Source organism: Paroedura picta, chromosome 9, assembly GCF_049243985.1.
Source record: "Paroedura picta isolate Pp20150507F chromosome 9, Ppicta_v3.0, whole genome shotgun sequence".
In the NCBI taxonomy this organism is placed as follows: domain Eukaryota; kingdom Metazoa; phylum Chordata; class Lepidosauria; order Squamata; family Gekkonidae; genus Paroedura; species Paroedura picta.
In genome coordinates, this window is record NC_135377.1 from 60793805 (window position 1) to 60813209 (window position 19405).

The 19405-nt window shown below is 41.6% G+C and overlaps 2 protein-coding genes across 2 annotated transcripts; one reads left to right on the forward strand and one right to left on the reverse strand.

Moving 5' to 3' along the window:
• The first annotated feature begins 72 nt into the window (after positions 1-72).
• ARMH2 (armadillo like helical domain containing 2) lies at positions 73-5541 on the forward strand. The gene is made up of 2 exons (XM_077353002.1): positions 73-3187; positions 4385-5541. Exons 1-2 carry the CDS (start codon positions 2977-2979, stop codon positions 4831-4833), a joined length of 660 nt encoding a protein of 219 aa, XP_077209117.1. The 5' UTR covers positions 73-2976; the 3' UTR covers positions 4834-5541.
• A 1310-nt stretch (positions 5542-6851) lies between these two features.
• On the reverse strand, positions 6852-18996 carry GMNN (geminin DNA replication inhibitor). The gene is made up of 7 exons (XM_077353003.1): positions 18871-18996; positions 16436-16525; positions 13678-13773; positions 12998-13133; positions 8163-8245; positions 7967-8077; positions 6852-7326 (listed from the first exon to the last, which is right to left on the reverse strand). Exons 2-7 carry the CDS (start codon positions 16487-16489, stop codon positions 7144-7146), a joined length of 663 nt encoding a protein of 220 aa, XP_077209118.1. The 5' UTR covers positions 16490-16525; positions 18871-18996; the 3' UTR covers positions 6852-7143.
• Positions 18997-19405: the final 409 nt, after the last annotated feature.

Here is a 19405-nt window from a genome sequence, read left to right on the forward strand (position 1 = left end):
ATGTGTCTCCCGAGAGCCTTTCATCCTCTTCTTTTCGGCCTTCCCATTTTTTGTGATATTTGCACTTCTCATATTTCCTGCTACCGTTACGTTACTAAAATAGTGCCAACCTGCCAGGTTTGTTTTGGTTTGCTTACTCAATTGGGGCAAATGCCCCTTCCACTCCCAACAGTTCCAAAGCCTGCCTGTAATGTGTTTCGTCAACAACACAATGGACTGGACTTCAGCGGTCATCTATTTATTTATTTTATTTATTTTTAGATTACCGCCGCTCCCCAATAGGTCTCGTGGCGGTTTACATCATAAAATTCTAAAAACAGTAAAACCCCAATTGCCCAGTTTAAACAACTCCTGGATTTTCCCTGGAAGCAACATTGCAACAACAGCTTTTCAGAGTTTATTATTCTGATGGCTTCTTCATTGCTGTTTTTGTAGGGATGTGATGTAGTGATCTTTTTGGTTGACATGACTCACAACAGTGCTCAGACATTCTGCTTGTCCATAGAAAGGAAAGAAGGGTGATCAGTAGGGAATCCGCAGCACTGGTATCTCACTAAATGGCCATTTTGGCAGTATTTGGCAAAAAATGAGGGGGGGGGGGGTTCCCTGTAGCCAGTTGGCAAAATGCCTGGAGGGCTCACAGGAACTGCTGTTTTTTGCATTTGATCTTGGGGGTGGTAATGAGATGTTTGCCTTCACCAGCCTCAGTAGATGTATACAAAAGTAGAGTGTAAAGAAGAGAAAAATATTAATTGGGTCTGATAAGCTAATAAATCTATCTGCTGGAGACGTGGAGCATTTAATAATAATTTACTTCATTTATATCCCACTTTTCTCCCCACTGGAGTCCTCAAATGGCTTACATCAATCTTCCCTCCTCTCTTTTATGAGCATCCCTGTTTGATCAAACCAATGGCTCATCTGGTCCAACATCCCATTTCTCAAATTGACTAACTAGATGCCATAAAATCAATAATTAATCTTTTGTCTTCTTGTGCAGCCCCTCATTGGGACTGTGCTTGCGAGGCCGGCCACAAATATTTTCTTTTTAGCTTAAAACTCCAAAGAGGGGGTCCCTCACCCCTCTTGGATACAGAGCATGCATGGGATTCCCCCCCCCCCCATGTGTATCATGCTCCAATGGCAGGTGCCCCCTTTCCCCCAGTTCCACTTTCACCATCATGAGGATCAGAAGCTTTCTGGTAATGCTGTTCCAGTGAGAGTCTCACCCAACCTCCACTGGTGAGTGGCTTGCTACTGAAGAGTTGGTTCTTATATGCTGCTTTTCTCTACCAGAAGGATTCTCAAAGTGGCTTACAGTCGCCTTCCCTTTCCTCTCCCCACAACAGACACCCTGTGAGGTGGGTGAGGCTGAGAGAGCCCTGATATTCCTGCTCGATCAGAACAGCTTTATCAGTGATGTGGCAAGCCCAAGGTCACCCAGCTGGCTGCATGTGGGGGAGGAACAGGAAATCAAACCCAGCCCACCAGATTAGAAGTCCGCACTCCTAACTACTACACCAAGCTGGCTCTCACCAAACTGGCTCCAATATGGGGCTACACAAGATGGCAGATGAAAACAGAATTGCTCTTTCCTGTAACTTGTCCATCAATGTCTTCTATGCCCTACCATGAGTTTTCACAGGACCTATTGTGCCTAAGGGGGGGGGGGCTCACAGCAGCTTAATGAGAATTGAAAGAAGAGGGGCAACCACTATCAGAGCACATGATGCACTGGCTCCAAAAGGGCTGGGGTGCTTCCTCTTTAGAGTTTTAAGTAGAAAGAACATGCCTGTGCCTGGTCTATGCAAACAAAATCCCTATGCGGGTCTGCAGTAAAGATGTCGATGAACAACAGTTACAGGTAAGTGCAAATCTGTTATCTCCCCTGCTGTTAAGAAGGGATATGCACAGGAAAAAAATTGGTACTTTTCAGATTCAGCATGAATCAACTTAGTCAAATCTGAATCACCCAAATCAGTGGTTTGGTATATGGATTCAGATGATTCGGCTTCAGCTGAAGTGCTTTGATGCCATTATAACCCATGGCACCATTAAAGCTGCTTGGCCTGTGAAAAGGTAGTTCAACCCCCAAAGAGGTCCCAACCCCCAGGTTGATAACCACTGCTTTAAAACCCTCTAAAACATTGGCCACTATCATATCTTGTTGCAAATTCTGCATATTACATAGTGCATGAAGTATTTCCTTTTATCAGTCCTGAATCTGTAGCAGTTTCATTGGGTATTCTTGAAGTTCTAATATTTTGGGAGAGGGAGTAAAAAAATTGGCCACTTTCTCCATACGCTTATATCTCATACATCCCTTCCTGCACCTGGGAAAGGGAGCTTTGTCTTTCAATCTTGTGGAAAATCTTGTTGACCTTCAAGGTGTGATTGGGCTCAAATCTTACACTGATTCCTCCAGTCATCTTACTTCCTAAAGCTTCCCTCATCCTTTTGGTTGTCCTTTGATCCACCTCCTCCAGCTGTCTTGCTGAGATGGGAATGACTGGAACGGTTCCCAGTAATGCAAAAAACATTCACAGATTAATGCAAAGGCATTATCATAATGGCTGTTTTATTTTCAGTTATCCACTTATTCATGTGGAATTTGGAAAAGTGAAGAATCCCTTGACTGAGAAAATGGGGATTTGGAATTAGGCAGGAAGGGGAAGAACTTCACATAAGCAATTTAGACTGTGTCAATAAACCTGAAAGATTAATTTCATGATTATTCAAATGTAGATAATTGTTTAATTTACTGTAATCCTAGAGACAATATCAGCATGACTCAATAGTACATCCCATTCCACTTTCCATTCTGTTTACAATGCTTCAAACTGTTGCCTAGTTACCTACTACTTGGTTTTGGAGTTAAAAGTAAATCAGTAGTTCTAAAGGTTTCCTACTTGTATTAGGGGAAATAACACTTTTTTACCTTGTTGTTTTTTCTCCTGGAAAGCCCCTTAAAGAAATATGGGAAATGTATTAAATAAGCTACACATCTGGTATGAAAAATACGTGAAATCCCGTTTTGCTCAAGAGGAGACAGATCCCATTCCACCAATAGATGCTAACTTTCACCTCGACAAAATAAAGAGATATGGTGATATCCTGAGAAATACAGATCTACCCTTAGAAGAGAGGGTCAAAGCTGCACACCACATTGGGCTTCTGGCTTATACAGGTACGCAGTGAGAGAATGGGACATAGCAGGTATGGATGAGGTCTGAAGCTAAATTAGAGCAGCCTGTGCAGTTAGTCTGACATAAAACTTTTAAACTATTTTTAAGATCGATTGTTCAGGATTCAGGAAAAACCCTCCCCTAAAAAGATTCTAATGAAAGGTTGTACTGGAAATGAAACCTGGAGGAGGTTAAAAAGGAGGGTGTGTGTGTGTCCCCCTTCATTAGCGGTTCAAGTAACCAGCAAGGCTGGGGACTCAAGTCCTCTTATGGACCTTTACATCTTCAGAATGTGTAGTTAAATTTGGGCCGCTGACAGGCACTTAAGAGATGGTGATTTCTAGCAGTAGCCCCATCCCCATCGCACCCTATGCTATTCCTGAATGGGCTGACCCCCACCCCTCAGCACAAAATTTCAGAGGGCTCAAGCACCTGCAACAAGAGGGAGGAAATCTTCACCCCCATTACATTTTCTTAAGTACTTTAACCATTCAGAAATTGTGGTTGGATATTAACCAATATAATCTAGTTATCAGAAATGTTTCAGATAACTGACACATAGATTAAATTAACTGTATCAAACCATAAGATATTCTCAGGCTAGAAGCTGGAAGCCCCAAATTCAAATCCTGTGCCATGGAAGTTCACTGAGTGACCTTTGGGTTAGTCGCAGTCTCTCCCCATCTTAGTTCATAGGTCTGTTGCTATTGGGGAGAAAGGCCACGTATAAATGAACTGAAATACCTAAAAATTGCCTAGAAGTCTCCTCGTATAACTCTCTAGTTCACATTTTTATGCTTCTGGAGACCAATAACATTGTGCTAGAACATGACCTCAGGCAATGAAAGAGTGCTACCAAAAGGGTGTGAGAGAGTTATATGGGGTAGTAGCAAGTGGCAGAAAGCAACTTGAGTATGAGAAAGGAATGAAGATTTCCCTTTTTTCAAAAGGGGGTGCTAGTCTATTCACACCACCAGCTTCTTTTCAACCAGTTATTTATTTTTATATTTATATACTGCCCTCCCCTGAGGCTCACTTTCAGTGAATTTTAGAAGTAGATTTTCCTCTTCCGCATAGGAAAATGCACATTGGAAGTGCATTATCCAATATGGGCAGAATGGGCCAGAAGGGAATATTCAGAGTTCCCGCATACTAGTAAGCTTCTTCTTCAAACTTAAAACAAATGCTTTTCCTTTCAGGGGGTGTCACCTGCAGTATGCCTGCCTCGGAATATATTCAGGACATGACTGATATGTTGATCATAGCAGATACTTCCAGGAGGGTGAGAATTGCACTTCTGAAAGGAATATGTGGTATATGCTACTTAAACTACAACAACCAAAACCATTCCAAAGAGCTCCACCTTTCAGACATTCTTCTTGCCTCTCTGGATGAGGATGAGAATGAAGAAGAGGACGAAAATTCCACTGGTGGTGATCAGGATATCATCATTGTCAAGTTCTGGGTCTGTTATCTTATGACTGTCATCTGCTGTAACAACTACCCTTACCTGAAATTATTTCAGGATTCAGGAGGAAAAATGCTAGTGAACAGGCTGGAATCCCTCTCTTGCATGGAATGGTTTGGCTGGCCATCCAACTATGCTGAAATAATGCTGGCACTCCTGGGATATCAGAGCACAGAATAGATCTCGAGGGAAATGTTACCAAAGGCCCATCGAAGAAAACCATCCGATTACATAGGAGCCAAAATTAATTTTGTATGTTCCCTAAATACTTGAAATTAAAGACTTGCTGTGAAGTCCACACATGCTAGCACTTTCTCCTGTTCATAGTTTATAGCTCAAAGTACACATTAACAAACCTGCAATCCAGTTTCGAGTCCAATTCTGCCGAGGCTACCCCTGCAACTGCAATCTTTCCAAATTGAGCACTCCCCACCATCAATATAAGCAGCCCTTTTGCCCAGTGAACGGATCTGGTGACACCTGAGCACTTCTGAAATTTAAGTGGGTGCGGATCTGAAGAGAGACAACGAGGAGCTTCTGCAAGTGCCCCGTGAAAATGCATGATTCTAAAATATTCTAAAATGAAATAAACACATTTCTGCTCTCACTGCTAAGTCTGGTTATACCTTGTGCAGTAAATAAGCAGATTTCCGACCCATCTTCATTATCTGCTTAATGGGGACTTAATAAGCATAAGGCTACCTATGTTTAATTTAGGACTCAGGAGTGCACATCTTAAAAAGTGCTGAAGAAGTTAATGTTTGAATGAAGCACATTCAAGGGAGATCATCATGTAGAAGTCCCAGGTATGTTTTTGTCATTTTTAACACACTGGTTGCCTCAAATAGGCATCATAAATTCCCTAAATAAAGTACATATATGAAGTTAACTATTACATATCTATCTTTCTTGTCCTTTACGATCAGTATTAAATAAAGCAGCCCGACTATGCAAAATAATAGTGGTTTGACTCCCATGTGCCACTAGAATCCCAGTTTATTTAGTTGCCACAGCTGCTCCTTCTAGCCTTGTCCTAATTCAAACACCTCTCAATTTTATTACTGAGTTTTCCAGGTTTCAAATATCATTGAATTAGTCTAGTCATCATTTAGTCCCATTTCAGTCTTCTCCTAGACAGTTCTTGAAAGTACTGGCAGAGTCATTAACACAGCAACACTGCACAACCTGATTAAACAGCAGATGATGAAGAAGAGTTGGTTCTTATGTGCCACTTTTTTCTACCAGGAGTTTCAAAGCGGCTTACAATCACCTTCCCTTCCCTCTGCCCACAACAGTTTAGGTGAAGCTGAGAGAGCCTTGATATTACTGCTCTGTCAAAACAGCCCAAGGTCACCCAGCTGGCTGCATGTGGAGGAGCAGGAAATCAAACCCGGCTCACCAGATTGGAAGTCCGCATTCCTAACCACTACACCAAGCTGGCAAGTGTATATTTAGGAACTAACATACTCAATAGTAAAAAAAAGGCAGGAGAGGTTTCCTAATTACATCTCTAGCTAAGAAAAAGAGAACAAATTCAAGTGGGTAGCTGTGTTGGTCTAAAGCAGCCTAACAAAACAAAATCAGAGTCCAGTAGCACATTTAAGACCAACAAAGATCCTCAGTTGCGAGGATAGGACCAATATTTTCCATTGATTGATGATATCCAATTTCATTCCGGTTGTTCAACACCGATTTGAAATTAAGCCCCACTTCCAAGCTAGTAGTAAATTCCATTTCTGCTATTCCTGTAGCACAAGTGATCAGTCACTTCTCCTATTGGTAGTTCAACATCCAGTGCTATTGGACTTCCATGTCTGGGAGAGGTACAAGGTGCTCTTCTAACCTGTTCACAAACTACTCAAGGTTTAACAGAAGCCTCACTTACGGATATATACTGATCTGGTTCATTCTGATAAGATGCACTTCTAGTTTGAGGTTTTAGGATTGTTATGTGCAAATGTGAAGCTAAATCAGGAACAGCTCTGTAGTTCACAGCTGATGTTGCAATGATCTACCCAAGTGTGGCTCCATCAATTCTCCACTCTCAGAATCTAAACTACCCCCCTGCCACCAAGGAGATGTTCACCTGCACTTACTGTCCTTTGCATGCCAATCAGGTCATTTTAAGCACTACTGCACCAGAAGCTAGAACCCATTTGGCTTAAAGGGTGCTGGATGCGAGTGAGTATGCCAGTGAGTACAAGTGAGATAATTAAATTTATTTGGCAGTTACATGAAAAGTATTAATACATGGATAAAACATATTTACATGGAGAAATACATAGTATTTCCGTCTTACACAAGCAGCCAGATGCAATTAACAGTTTAGGCAGGACACAGTTACTAGCATTGGTGCAAATAACTTGCCACAATTTATACTTTAGCTCTTAAATTGTCAGTTCTCAGAGGATTCCATCCCTGCCCTACCCAAGTCATCTCTGGCAGTTTATTCTCCCCTAAAGCACTGATCGGATACAAGCAGCCTCAGTGTTAAGGATTACTGGTTTCACATGTACTTAGATCTGTAACACTGTCTGTAGAAGAGATCTGTGCGCATTCCTGTTCAGAGTCACCATCCAAATTCTCTTCTGCAAGGTGATCTTCATGTACAGTTTCTTCCAGATCTAGATTTTTCCATGTCTCAAAGCTTTCTGCCGTATGCCCAGTTAGTTGCTGGGGAGACATAAGCAAACATTACTTACAAAGAACAACTGGTTATTAATATTTGCAGACCAGTAATTACAAACCAGAGATTAACAGCTCGGACTTTTTTAGAGGTAATTTAATGGCAATCAAGTTAAATGCACCGTCACTTTGTTCCTGGACACACAGCTGACATATTTAAATTCAAGTAGCTAGAGTGTGAAATATTTGAGGTACTAAAATCTGGGCGTCAGGAAAGCATGCTGAATACCAAAACAAAACAAGAAAATTGGATATAACTTGGCATCTGATGCTTATATTATGAGCTAGATAGGACATAATGGAGTTTGCGTTATGAGCGCTACTTTTTCATGCAAATAAATGCCAGATTGTTACATTAGCAAAGGTTGTAGGCTAAATGTTTCAAAACTGAAAAGTGCCTTTGTATCAACTTTAATGTAACACAGAAATAAAAATTTTAATATCTAGTAGCAGTGTACAGCTGGTACACAAAGATCAAATTTATCCCTAGATGTCAGTTTTTAACATTTTCTGAAACTGGTCAGAAAAAATCAACATCTCCGCCCCACAGCAACCTTGCAAGGAGGACATTTTGTGTAGGATTGGATAAGATTCTGAACTAGTGCTGCATAGTATCATAGTAATTTACCTCAATCATGTTTGCCATATATTGCACATGGCCTGCTAGCTCTGCCAGTTCTTCATTCTCCTTCTTTAGACAAGCAATTTCAGCATCTTTGAATTCAATTTCTTTGTGGAGCTGGAAAAAGCAGACACTTTCAATAAGGGCATTCATCAAAAAGCACCTATTTCTCTCCCCCCCCCCCCATTAATACCACAATTACCTTTTCATTCTCTTGCAACACCTCATATAGAGCTTTCCTCCTCTCTTCAGCCAACTCTTTCCAATACACAGATGAAGGATTGCCTGCAAGGAGTTAAGACTATTAAATATTCAAGAGGATATTGCTTTGATTTTGATAGAGCACATTGGCTTTGAATTGAAATACTATGTACAAAAATGGTTTTCTTCTAATTATTTAGGACAGAAACTGACAAAGCTAGTTTGCTGAACAAGGAAAGAGGTGTGACCTAATGTTTTTTACAGAAACATCGTTATCAGCATTTCATTCATACATTCAATTTCTAGGCCTGCCAGCTTCTGGAAGCTTACAACATAAAAAGTACAATGCAGTAATAAAAGTACATTAATCCCCTCCCACCCACCCCACCTCCCCAACTGCCCTATACATTCAAACAACTAGTGAAGAAAAAACAAAACAGGAAAGGGGCTACTCTGCTAAGAACAATATAAAGTCAAATCCTGTGAGGAAGGGTAGAATAGTCATATTTGGTGGCTGTCACAATCCAACAATAAAACCCACAAGTAGTTTTGTCCCACCATAAACACAAGAAAATATCTTATATGTTTGTGAGGAACTTCATATTAAGGGAGTGGAATTACCCCAGAATTCTTGTCAGAAATGGTATCACTACATGGACCCAGAGAGGCTCATGAGGCTAGTCAGGGAGAGGAATAAACTACAGCTGGTGAAAGAGGTGGAAATTATTATAATGAAAACTCAATTGCCTAAAATAGCAGGAAAAAAGCCAGGATTGGAACAGAGTAGGAAAAAACTAAAATGGCACAGCTGGATGGAGGCAGGGCAAGAGAGAGGGAATATGAAAAATAAATGTTATGTGATGAAGGAAATGCAGTTGAGGGCAGAATTACCACTTCTACAAAGGAGTGGAGGAAATACCACAGTGGAAGAAAAATTTCCTCAAAATCAAAAAGGGGATGATGTATAGACATTTTATCAGCTTTGAACCTGCTTGTAGAGACTTTGAGATCCAAGGTGAGAACAGAATGATTGGTTCGTGCTCAGAGATCTGTGGAAGACTGAGTGATGTTTACTCAGATATTTGATGAGGAAGCCTCTCATTATTTTCTTTTCAAAGAAAGAGTAAGAATTGGGGAAGGACTCAAAGCAGGAAAGTTTTTAGAAAACAAAAAGAAAATGGGGGGGGAGGGTAGACTTAGAGCTTTAACTAGATGGGTTGTGTGGAGCAAACTGAAGACATTTGAGGAGCTAAAGCAATTATAGTGTGTAAGTTTCAGAAACAAATTTCCTCATATTTAAGATGGTATGTTAGAGTATTATCATTTACTGTATGGTGTGCGTAGCATACCCGGGAGATCCGAGGATTATCTGGAAGCTAGCAAGGAATATTTGGAGGTGATCTGCCATTTCCTGCCTTCACATCATGACCCCTAGTGTTCTCTGGAGGAACTACCACCCAAATCCTTGGTACATTAGAGATAAATTGACAGATTGGTTAATGTCGTGATAATTACAGATCTTGAAGAGGTCTGTAGAGGCAGCAACTTGAAGAGCAAAATGGCCAGGGTTTGGGAAGTGGGATGCATGCAATTGGGGCATGAACACACATATACAGCTACTGGGTAGCAGGGTGCTATTGTAATAGGGCTAAACATACCCTTATGTGGGGTATACTTGCCAAAAACAATACCTTAATGGTTTCACCAGAGGTAAAGACAGTCAATAGCTCGTCAGATGCGACTGGGAAGTTGAAAAGATTTAAGCACTGATTACTTGCAGTTAATGGGGGGGGGGTACGTGAGAAGTGAGGCTGGGGTCCTGATACAGTTATGTTGAGTGAACCAGTAGGTCCAGGTTACCCATTGTTCTAAGGTCATGCATCTCTTGAGGATGGGATGGGAGGAATTAGCCAACCAGCCACTCTGAGTCACATTTTAAAATTGTCTCCCCAGGCTGATACCTGGCTGGCATCCATCTTGGTCCATTTTGGCCCAACCAGTGCCCTGCACTACGATATTGGGGTGATACTAAAAAGGGTGTTTATGGCTCTTTTAACCTAAAAGAGCCCCTCAGTAGAAGAAGGTTGGTCTGATTGCCAACAAGAAGAGGAGGACTTGAACAGGGGAATACATGGGGACGGTGGAGAGAAACAGCCAAGTAGTAGTAGGCTGGGAAGACATAGGTACAGAAATTACATTAGTAACTCCAATTTTGTAAAGAAAGAACAGTGCTAGAAAAACACATAAAGCCAAGGGGATCAATGAAGTATGGGGAGATAGAGAGAACATTAGAATTTGATGTGGACTTGGCAGAAATCCCAATTAAATACGAAGGCCAAGTGGATAGTGGGAGTGCTGAGAGAACTGGAAGTTCCTATACTCCTAGGGAATGACATGGCCTCACAATCCTGATTGATTAATGTAGTGAGCAGTACTGGGCCTCAAACTCAGCCTTCAAATTGCCTACTAGACCGGAGTTAGAGTGGCTGCTACAGAAACGGAATGTAGTAGGATCAGCAGAACAGACTCAGGCAAAGCCAAGGGTGAATGATCCTGCTATACAATTTCTGACTCAGCAAAGGTGATTGTTTACAGGAATTGTGTAGCAGGTCATAAAACAGAAACTTTCAAGTGTTTACAAGGCAAAATCATACTGCTATATGGAAGAAGTAAAAACGGCTGGTTATCCCAAGAAAATTGAGATTGCAGCTTTTATGTCTTGGCCAAGAAGTACCCATGTAATAAATAAACAAACAAACAAACATCTGGACACTTAGGAATTAAAAAAAACTAGATACAGGTTGCAAACATATTTTATTAGCCCAATTTGGTAAAGAATATCAAAGCTTTTTGAAAGGGTTGCCAAGGATGTCAGCTGGTGAGCAAAGCTCAGGATAAAACCAAAGGACATTTACAACCGGTTTTACTAGTAACTGAAGAGTTCTCAAAGACAGATGTGGATATTGTAGGATCAGTTGTTAGAGCAATCCGTCATGGGAATAAATACATTTCAACAATTGCAGATAATTCAACTAAATTCCCCGAAGTCATCCCTTTAAAGGACACTAAGTTAAAACAATAGCAGAAGCCTTATTCACTGTGTTCACTAGGCTAGGCTTTCCACAAGAAATAGGCATGGATTTGGGAGCCACGTTCATGCCCCCATTTATCATAGACTCATAAAGATGGAAGGGGCCATGCAGGCCATCTAGTCCAACTCCCTGCTCAATGCAGGATCAGCCTAAAGCATCCTATCTGTCCAGCCTCTGCTTGAAGACTGCCAGGTAGGGGGAGCTCACCACTTCCTCAGGAAGCCCATTCCACTGATGAAGTACTCCATAAAATCCACCCCCCCATATCTAGCTGATACCATTCTATAGTAGTTTAAAGCCTAATAATGAAAGAGGCAATGAAAGAGTTCATTATAGAGCCTGCTAGAAGGTTGTAATTAAATGGTAATGAAAGAGTGGTAATAATAGGTAATGAAATAGTTGTAAGCTTGTAGCAACAAACATCTCACCACCATAGTTTATAATCCACAAGCAAATGGATGGAATAAAAGATTCAATGGCACCATGAATCACAATCTGAAGACATGCAGAGAAGCATCCCAATGTCTGGGATTAAAGATTTCAACATCTTTTGCTTGGATGTTGAGAAGTGCCACAAGAAAGTTCTGGATTTAGTCCCTTTGAACTACAGGTGCCATGTAACGGACCTCCTCAATGTAGTATGGGGAGATAGAGAGAACATTGAAAGTGAAGATGCAGTAATCTATGTACAGAACCACAAGAGAATCTTCAGGCATTGAGAACTTCTGCTTCAGAAAACATGCACCAAGCTCCGCAAAACCAAGCAACTTGGCATGATGTCAAAATCAGAGAGATAATCTTTAAGCCAGGAGAGACCTTGTTTGGGAACTTTGGAGAAAGCACAAGTTGTAAGTAAAGACCTTCTAAAATTGTAAATCAGGGTTCTAGTGCAAATTATGTGTGCCATTATAAAACAAGGACAAAAGGGATCGGAGTCTCCCTTCTTGGTTCCATAAGCTGGGTCAGCATTCACTGATATAGATTTGAATGACTGGGAGGGACAGCCAGAGAAAAACAAAGCTGAAAAAGGGCTGTTCAGCTAAGAACAATATAAAACAAAATCTTGTAAGAGAGGGCAAAATCATCATAGCACCCCAACAGTCAAGTGCTGTTTAGGTGAAAGTAACCTGGGGAAATATCTCATGTCAAATAAGTCATCAAAATGCTCGAAAACTAAGTCCGTTCCTTGAATTGACAGAGTAAAAGCAACTTTGGAGTCGCCATCCCTTTTGGCAGTTACGTGTCTTGTAGTATGCCATGCCCATGCCATTTACACATATTTCAGCCAGACTATTAAAGTTTGAACAAGTATTAAATAAGTATAAAAACTATGCTAACACATGGTATTTTAAAAAATGTACTAAAGCATGCATGCTGAAAAGGTCACAATTTCTTGCCAATTGGCAAGAGACATTGGGCTCTCGCATGCCTTTACTTTTGCACCCTAGCATCTACTTTTGTTTCCTAGGAAAAAACATTACCATATCCCAAACAATTGTGCCAAATAATATACCAGTTGCTTATACAGGTCTTGCTCTAGTACAGGGGTAGTCAAACTGCGGCCCTCCAGATGTCCATGGACTACAATTCCCAGGAGCCCCTGCCAGCATTCGCTGGCAGGGGCTCCTGGGAATTGTAGTCCATGGACATCTGGAGGGCCGCAGTTTGACTACCCCTGCTCTAGTAGCTGCATGTCTTCATACAAAATTTTGGTCACTGTTTTTGTTTTGAAAAGGTTACGTACCTTTTACCATGAGGTCAGAAGCTTTGACGGCACCTTTTGTGTTTTTGTGTTCTGATGATGTTGCGGAACCAGGTTTGGACACGTTTGGGGCAGACTGCTCACTCCAGAGTTTCCCCTTGACTGACAACTGGACCTGCTGTTAAGTTTTAATGGGAAAACTCTCAGAAATCGGTACTTCCAATGGAATTTCTCTCCCATACTCTGACCCACTTGATAAAATGTGAAACTTATTTCCTTGGATAGTATTAACTGTTTATGTGTCATCTGGGGTCTTTGCAAGTTGGCAGCCACCTTCATACCTACTCAAGTCTACAAGCCAGCTTGGTGTAGTGGTTAGGAGCACAGACTTCTAATCTGGGGAACCAGGTTTGATTCCCTGCTCCTCCTCCACCTGCAGCCAGATTGGTGCCCTTAGGATTGCCACAGCACTGATAAAGCTGTTCTGACCGGGCAGTAATTTCAGGGCTCTCTCACCCTCACCTACCTCACAGGGTGTCTGTTGTGGGGAGAGGAAAGAGAAGGCTTTGAGACTCCTTTGGGTAAAGTGGCATATAAGAACCAATTCTTCTTCAAGCTGCATGTACTAGCAATTCACTTCTATACTCAACACTGAAGGCAAACTGCATTTTATGCAGCAAATCATTAGCTTCCAAGCAATGCTTTTCAACGGCAGCATGTACCTTATTTGGCCTACCGACAAGACACCCTGTAATAGATGGCTGTATCATCTTAAGGGTCTGCCTCTGAATTGTGCCATTTGAATCACCTGTAGAAGCCTGTTTGGAAAAAGAAAATATAATATGCCGAGATTTAGATCATGTTTCTACATAGTCTGAAATACATTTCACTCTGAAGCATTAATGCATGAGACAGAATGTTTCAACCCACTGTAGCACATGGATTTTGTGAAAAGATTCTAGATTAAAGGGAAGGGTATTCATCAGATTAATGTACTCAGTCAAGCCAAGAATAACGATTAGGTGGTCAAAAAGGCAACTCATGCCCTGTTGCAACTCCCTCCTCATATTGTCCATTCAAAGAGCATTCCTACATCCTATGTCAGCATCAGTGCTTCCTTGAAAACGTCTCCCACAGTGGTCATTATATGTATCAGCCAATCATGTCTTCTGTACGGCAACTGTAAATAGATTAGAATTTAGCTGAAATGGCAATGCTCAAAATTTTCTAGTAGATCTGGAATTCATTAGGGATATGAATCCTTGTAAATTGTATGATAGGCATTTGAATGGTGTACTGTGTAGTTAAATATTTCTGAATACAGGATATTTTAATCACCCACTAGAAAAGTACACCATAATAATTTTTGTTTTATCAGAGAGAATACTCTTTAATGCAAACCACCATGCAAGTAGGACCAACAGCCAGCCCAGGGTTTGAGAGGTTAGCCAGAATTAGACACCACTATAAAGCTATAGACATACTTTCTATTTCATCTCTCTTACTGTCCCAGCAAACTGAAATATGCATCTTTGCATTGTAACTGGATGCCCAGAAGATTTAGTTGTTTAAACATCTCCTGTATCACCAACATGGGGGTATTTGCATTGTGCCAAAAGTAGAGACTGAACTTCAATGGTTTTGATTCATGCTGTTAAAAGATGGGCTGAGGCACCCAAGGCAGCAAGGTAATTCTATAAGGTACCAGTTTCCTTTTATTTGTGGCAGATGTCTAATTGCCCTGTTTAGGAAATAACATACTGATCCAGTAAGAGTGTTGTTTTTGGAAGAACAGTACATCTATTGCCTTCCTTGTCATATGTAAACACTTAATTCCTGCCTCAAGCCTTTTTTTGGCGGGAGGGAATCATACTGCACCATGAGATAGCAAACAATGGTAGATAATCAAATAGGAATAACAGGAACATAATGTCATACTACCGTGAGAAAGTTAGCGATTCACATGACAAGAGCTCACCTTTCCCACGGTAAAGTTACGGCTGCCAATTTGCTTAGTGTTGAACTACAGAACAATTGCCAGCTACTGTGGGAACCAACACTGTGCTATAATTCAGGTTACACTTACTGCTGCTGAATTAGGCTACAATTGCTGGAGGTATTCACTGGCCTCCACTTACTTGAGTTAATCTATTACTCTTAATATTTTATGTTCCACCAGGTAGCACCCACTGAAGACAAACCAGGCAGCAAGTATAAATTTGGTGATATAGAAGTCTAGACTAGAGATCTAGCAAACACCAGTAAGTCTGAAATTTAACAGAGAGTAGAGCTGTTTCACAGCCTCTTATTTCAACATTAATGGGAGTCTCTTCAACTTCTATTGCACTTCTAAAAGAGGTACTCCCCCCCTGACAGATCTACAAACTTAGAAAACACAGTGAATGTCATCTCTTCACTTATCACTTATACTAGACAATAAAACAGCCTTTCTCAAACTTTTTTACCACTGAGAAACCCCTGAAACATTCTTCAGGTTGAGAAACCCCAGAAGTGGTACTATCATGCAGAATATACGTGGGAAGCATAGCTGTGTACATACCCACCCAGGGCCCCTCCCACTTTCTCCACTGGCCATTTTGGGAGGGGGTGAGTCAATATGGCCATATGTTGTCACATCATCTGATAAATGTTTAATCAAAACACACACACACACAAATAATTCAATCCATTTGTGAACTCTTTCCAGGGTCATAAAAAAAAACATGGTTGAGAAATCTGCAATAAAGACTAGCATGACTAGCTATGCTAAGCCTTGCATTCTAGCCTGTGGAGAGAGCAAAGAAAATCGCTAGTGCAGAAGAGCAAAGTACTCCAATTTAGTCATAACAAGACTTGAGAGCTATATTAAGCATAATGCCACAGCAAAATAAATATTTTTAGCTCTTTTAATTATAAGCATAATTCTTTTGGGCAAAACGGGAAAGATAATAGGAAGAACAGAACAGCATGTCAATTTCACCCTTTATATTCTTTTCAATTTGCCATGAAAAGCACTGAGGTCAAAGTGACAAACGTTGTAGTTATAAATGTTGAAAATTTTCAGAAAATTGTTAAGTGGAGAAGTGTAAGTAGCTTCAGGACAACTGTCCTCAACATCAATTTAAAATGTTGTAGAAAAATATTAACAATCCCGCCTATGTCTTGGGGTCATTTTGACCCCATTAAGGTGAGGAAGTTCAGTTAGCCATTTGGTACTAGTCATTACTACCTCACAAATAAGAACCGAACTCTCATGGCTGACTTTTTCAGCACTTATATCCAAGGATTAATGCTGCAAGAAATCCAAATTGCAGTTAACTCCATGTAAAAGTTCTATAAGCAGCAAATAATGAAAGAATGCTAATGTAGTATGTCTGAGTACAATCCATATGAAAATTATCTGATTTACTTGCCAAGCTTTAACAGACAACTACTGACACAGAGAAAGAGAAGGTAAGTTACAAAGTTAAAGTGTGTTACCTTTGCAGCCAAAGATTTGTCTGCTTCAGCCTTCTGCCTTATCCTGGAATTCATTTGTCCACTTTAAGCAGCCTTATTTACACAAGTATGCTAAAAAAAACAAGTTATTCTGTTTAACTACAATCACAACAGTGCAATAAGGTTCACATACTAGAACTTCATTTCTCTCCTCAAGACATTAGTTTCTCACCCTGAGTGGGAAGCCCCTGCAGAAGCTTTGAAAGCCATATATGCTTTTGAAGGCCCTCCAGAATTCTCTTCAACAATTCTGATGCTAAACAGCAAGACCTTTCCCTTTGTAGTTACCTATATCTGATAAAGAAGTTACTCAGGATTTGGAAATACATTGTGTCGGTTTAGCCAGGATATTTTTGTGTTTAAACTTTGTTTCATCTGCTTTTACTTTTACTATTTTTTCTTAAAGTAAATTGACTAATGATCTTGTAGCCCTTTACTTGATGGGAAAATTCACACTGCCTCACACTTCTGTTCCTAGCTAGTGAGACTGTGACATAAACCACATAATTTAGACTACTTTCGACATTACGGCAGAGACCACCATTTCTATCCCAAATGGGCCAATTGTTTTCAGAAGATATGACATTCACAGATCTGAAAACACACAAAGAAAAAATATGTTCACAGAACCATGATTTACTAATGCAAACATTCCCCACACATCTGAGAAGAGGCAAAGGGAGCCTATCATGGAAACACAGGGAACAATAATTGCTGTGTGAAGCCAAATAGTCCTTGAATTGTAATCTATTCCAAATGACTGGGTCTGTTTTTAGAACCTCTATCACTATAATTTGACTCAATTTCCAAAGACTGGAAGGTAGCAAATGTAACCCCCAGCTTTAAAAAAGTTCCAGAGATCCAAGAAATAACAGGTCAGTCTAATGTTGATACTGGACAAGTTGGAGGAATCCAGTATTAGTATTATTATTAAAGATAAATTTAGTAAGCACTTGGATAAACAAAAGCTATTGAGGAAAAATCAGCATGGACTCTGTTAGGGAAGATCTTGTTTAACTAACCTTTTAGAGTTCTTTGAGAGAATAAACAAACATGCAGACAAGAGTGACCCAACAGATGTTTACCTAGACTTATAGAAAGCTTTGATAGTTCCTCATCAAAGATTCCTAAGAAGACTCCGCAATCACAGAATGACAACCCCTCTTGTGGATTAAAAATTGGTTAATTAGCAGGAAACAGAGTGAGTATAAATGGTCAGTTTTCACAGCAGAAGGTAGTAAGCAGTGGGTACCACAGGGTTCAATTCTAGGTCCAGTGCTTTTTAGCTTATTAATGATTATAAGTTGGGAGTAAGCAGTGAAGGGGCCAAGTGTGTAGAAGATGGTAAGTTGTAGTAGTGGCAAAACCGTATCCCTGTATCCATATGGGGTACTCAGTAAAAAAAAAAAAATCCCTGCTGAAGCCCCAAAATACATCTATAAGGCCAGAAATCAAGGAAGCAATAAGACATGCCCAAACCTTCAACAGGGTTTTTTTTTTTTTTACTGAATACCCTATATGGACACAGGGATATGGTTTTTCCCACTACAACAGCAACACCCTCAAACAGCTTGGTGTAGCGGTTAAGAGTAGCAGCCTCTAATTTGGAGAACTAGTTTTGATTCCCTGCTCTTCCACATGAAGCATGCTGGGGGACCTTGGACCACTCAGTTCTTAAGGCTGTTCATAGAATCATAGAGTTGGAAGGGGCCATACAAGCCATCTAGTCCAACCCCCTGCTCAACGCAGGATTAGCCCTAAGCATCCTAAAGCATCCAAGAACTGCTCTGTTCTCACAGAGCAGTTCTGTCAGAGCTCTCAACCTCACCTACCTTCACACAATCTGTTCCAAGAAGAGGAACGGGAAGTAATTGCAAACCACTTTGAGTGAGGAGGGGAATGGAAAGCGCTTGTAAGCCGCTTCGGGTAGTGAAAAAACAAGGTATATAAACCAACTCTCCTTTTTCTTGCAGAACTTACAGCCCTACCCTGCAACCCTCTGCAGAGTAATTCCAGTCCAAACCTACGGAGGACGGCTGTTTCCGCCCACGATGGATAACGCACTTTCAACACGCTTCAGAAGCAGCTTTTCCAGTTTTGCACGGAGAACTTCTGCTGCAAGAGCACACTGGAAGTGTATTATCCGCGCTGTGCGGAACGACGAAGGGACACGCCACCAAGAGCGGACACGTCGCTCGCAGGACCGGGCTGTTTCCAAAGGGCCCTCCTCATCTGGAGCCTCAATTCAGGCGCCTAATTATAGAGCCGGGCGGCTCCGCCATAAAACCGCGCGAGGGAAACTTTAGGAGGAGTGGGAGAACCGCGAGGGCCAGAAGCCTCCCTTGAAATCGCGTTCAGAGCCCCGCAAGGGGAGAGGCGCGCTCTAAACCCCCGCCGACCTGGCCAAACTGACTCACCCGCCGCCCGACTCGCCCCGCGACTCTCTCTCCACGCGCGCCTGCTTGAACTTCGAGGAAGTCTTTCGCGCGCAGCCCTAAATACCTCGCGCGTCAGTGGGCGGGGCTCGGGCGGAGACGCGCTCTCCGCGACGACCTATTCGCCCGCCGAAGAAACCCTCCAGCCAATCGCGGGTTGGTGGGTGGGGCCTCCGCGTCGAGCTTTCTCCCGTCTCCTCGCCCCGCCCTTCCGTGTTGAACGGCGATGTCTTCCCGCCAGAGAACTCTTGATAGGCGTGCTGATTGGTTGCTGGTGGGAAGGCGGGGCGAGGGACTAGGATCTGGGGAACTCCGGCGAGAGTTCGCGCTCTGCTCTCGTAAGTTACCGTGGTGGCCAAAGTGTGGCTGTCCAGATGGCCATGAACTACAATTCCCATGAGCCCCTGTAATCGGCGCCCTAGTCCTCTCTCTCCAAGGGATGCCAGTCTCCTGGGGATCTCCGCGGGATTGCAGGTCAGCTCCCGACTGAAGAGATCAGTTCTCCTGGAGAAAATGG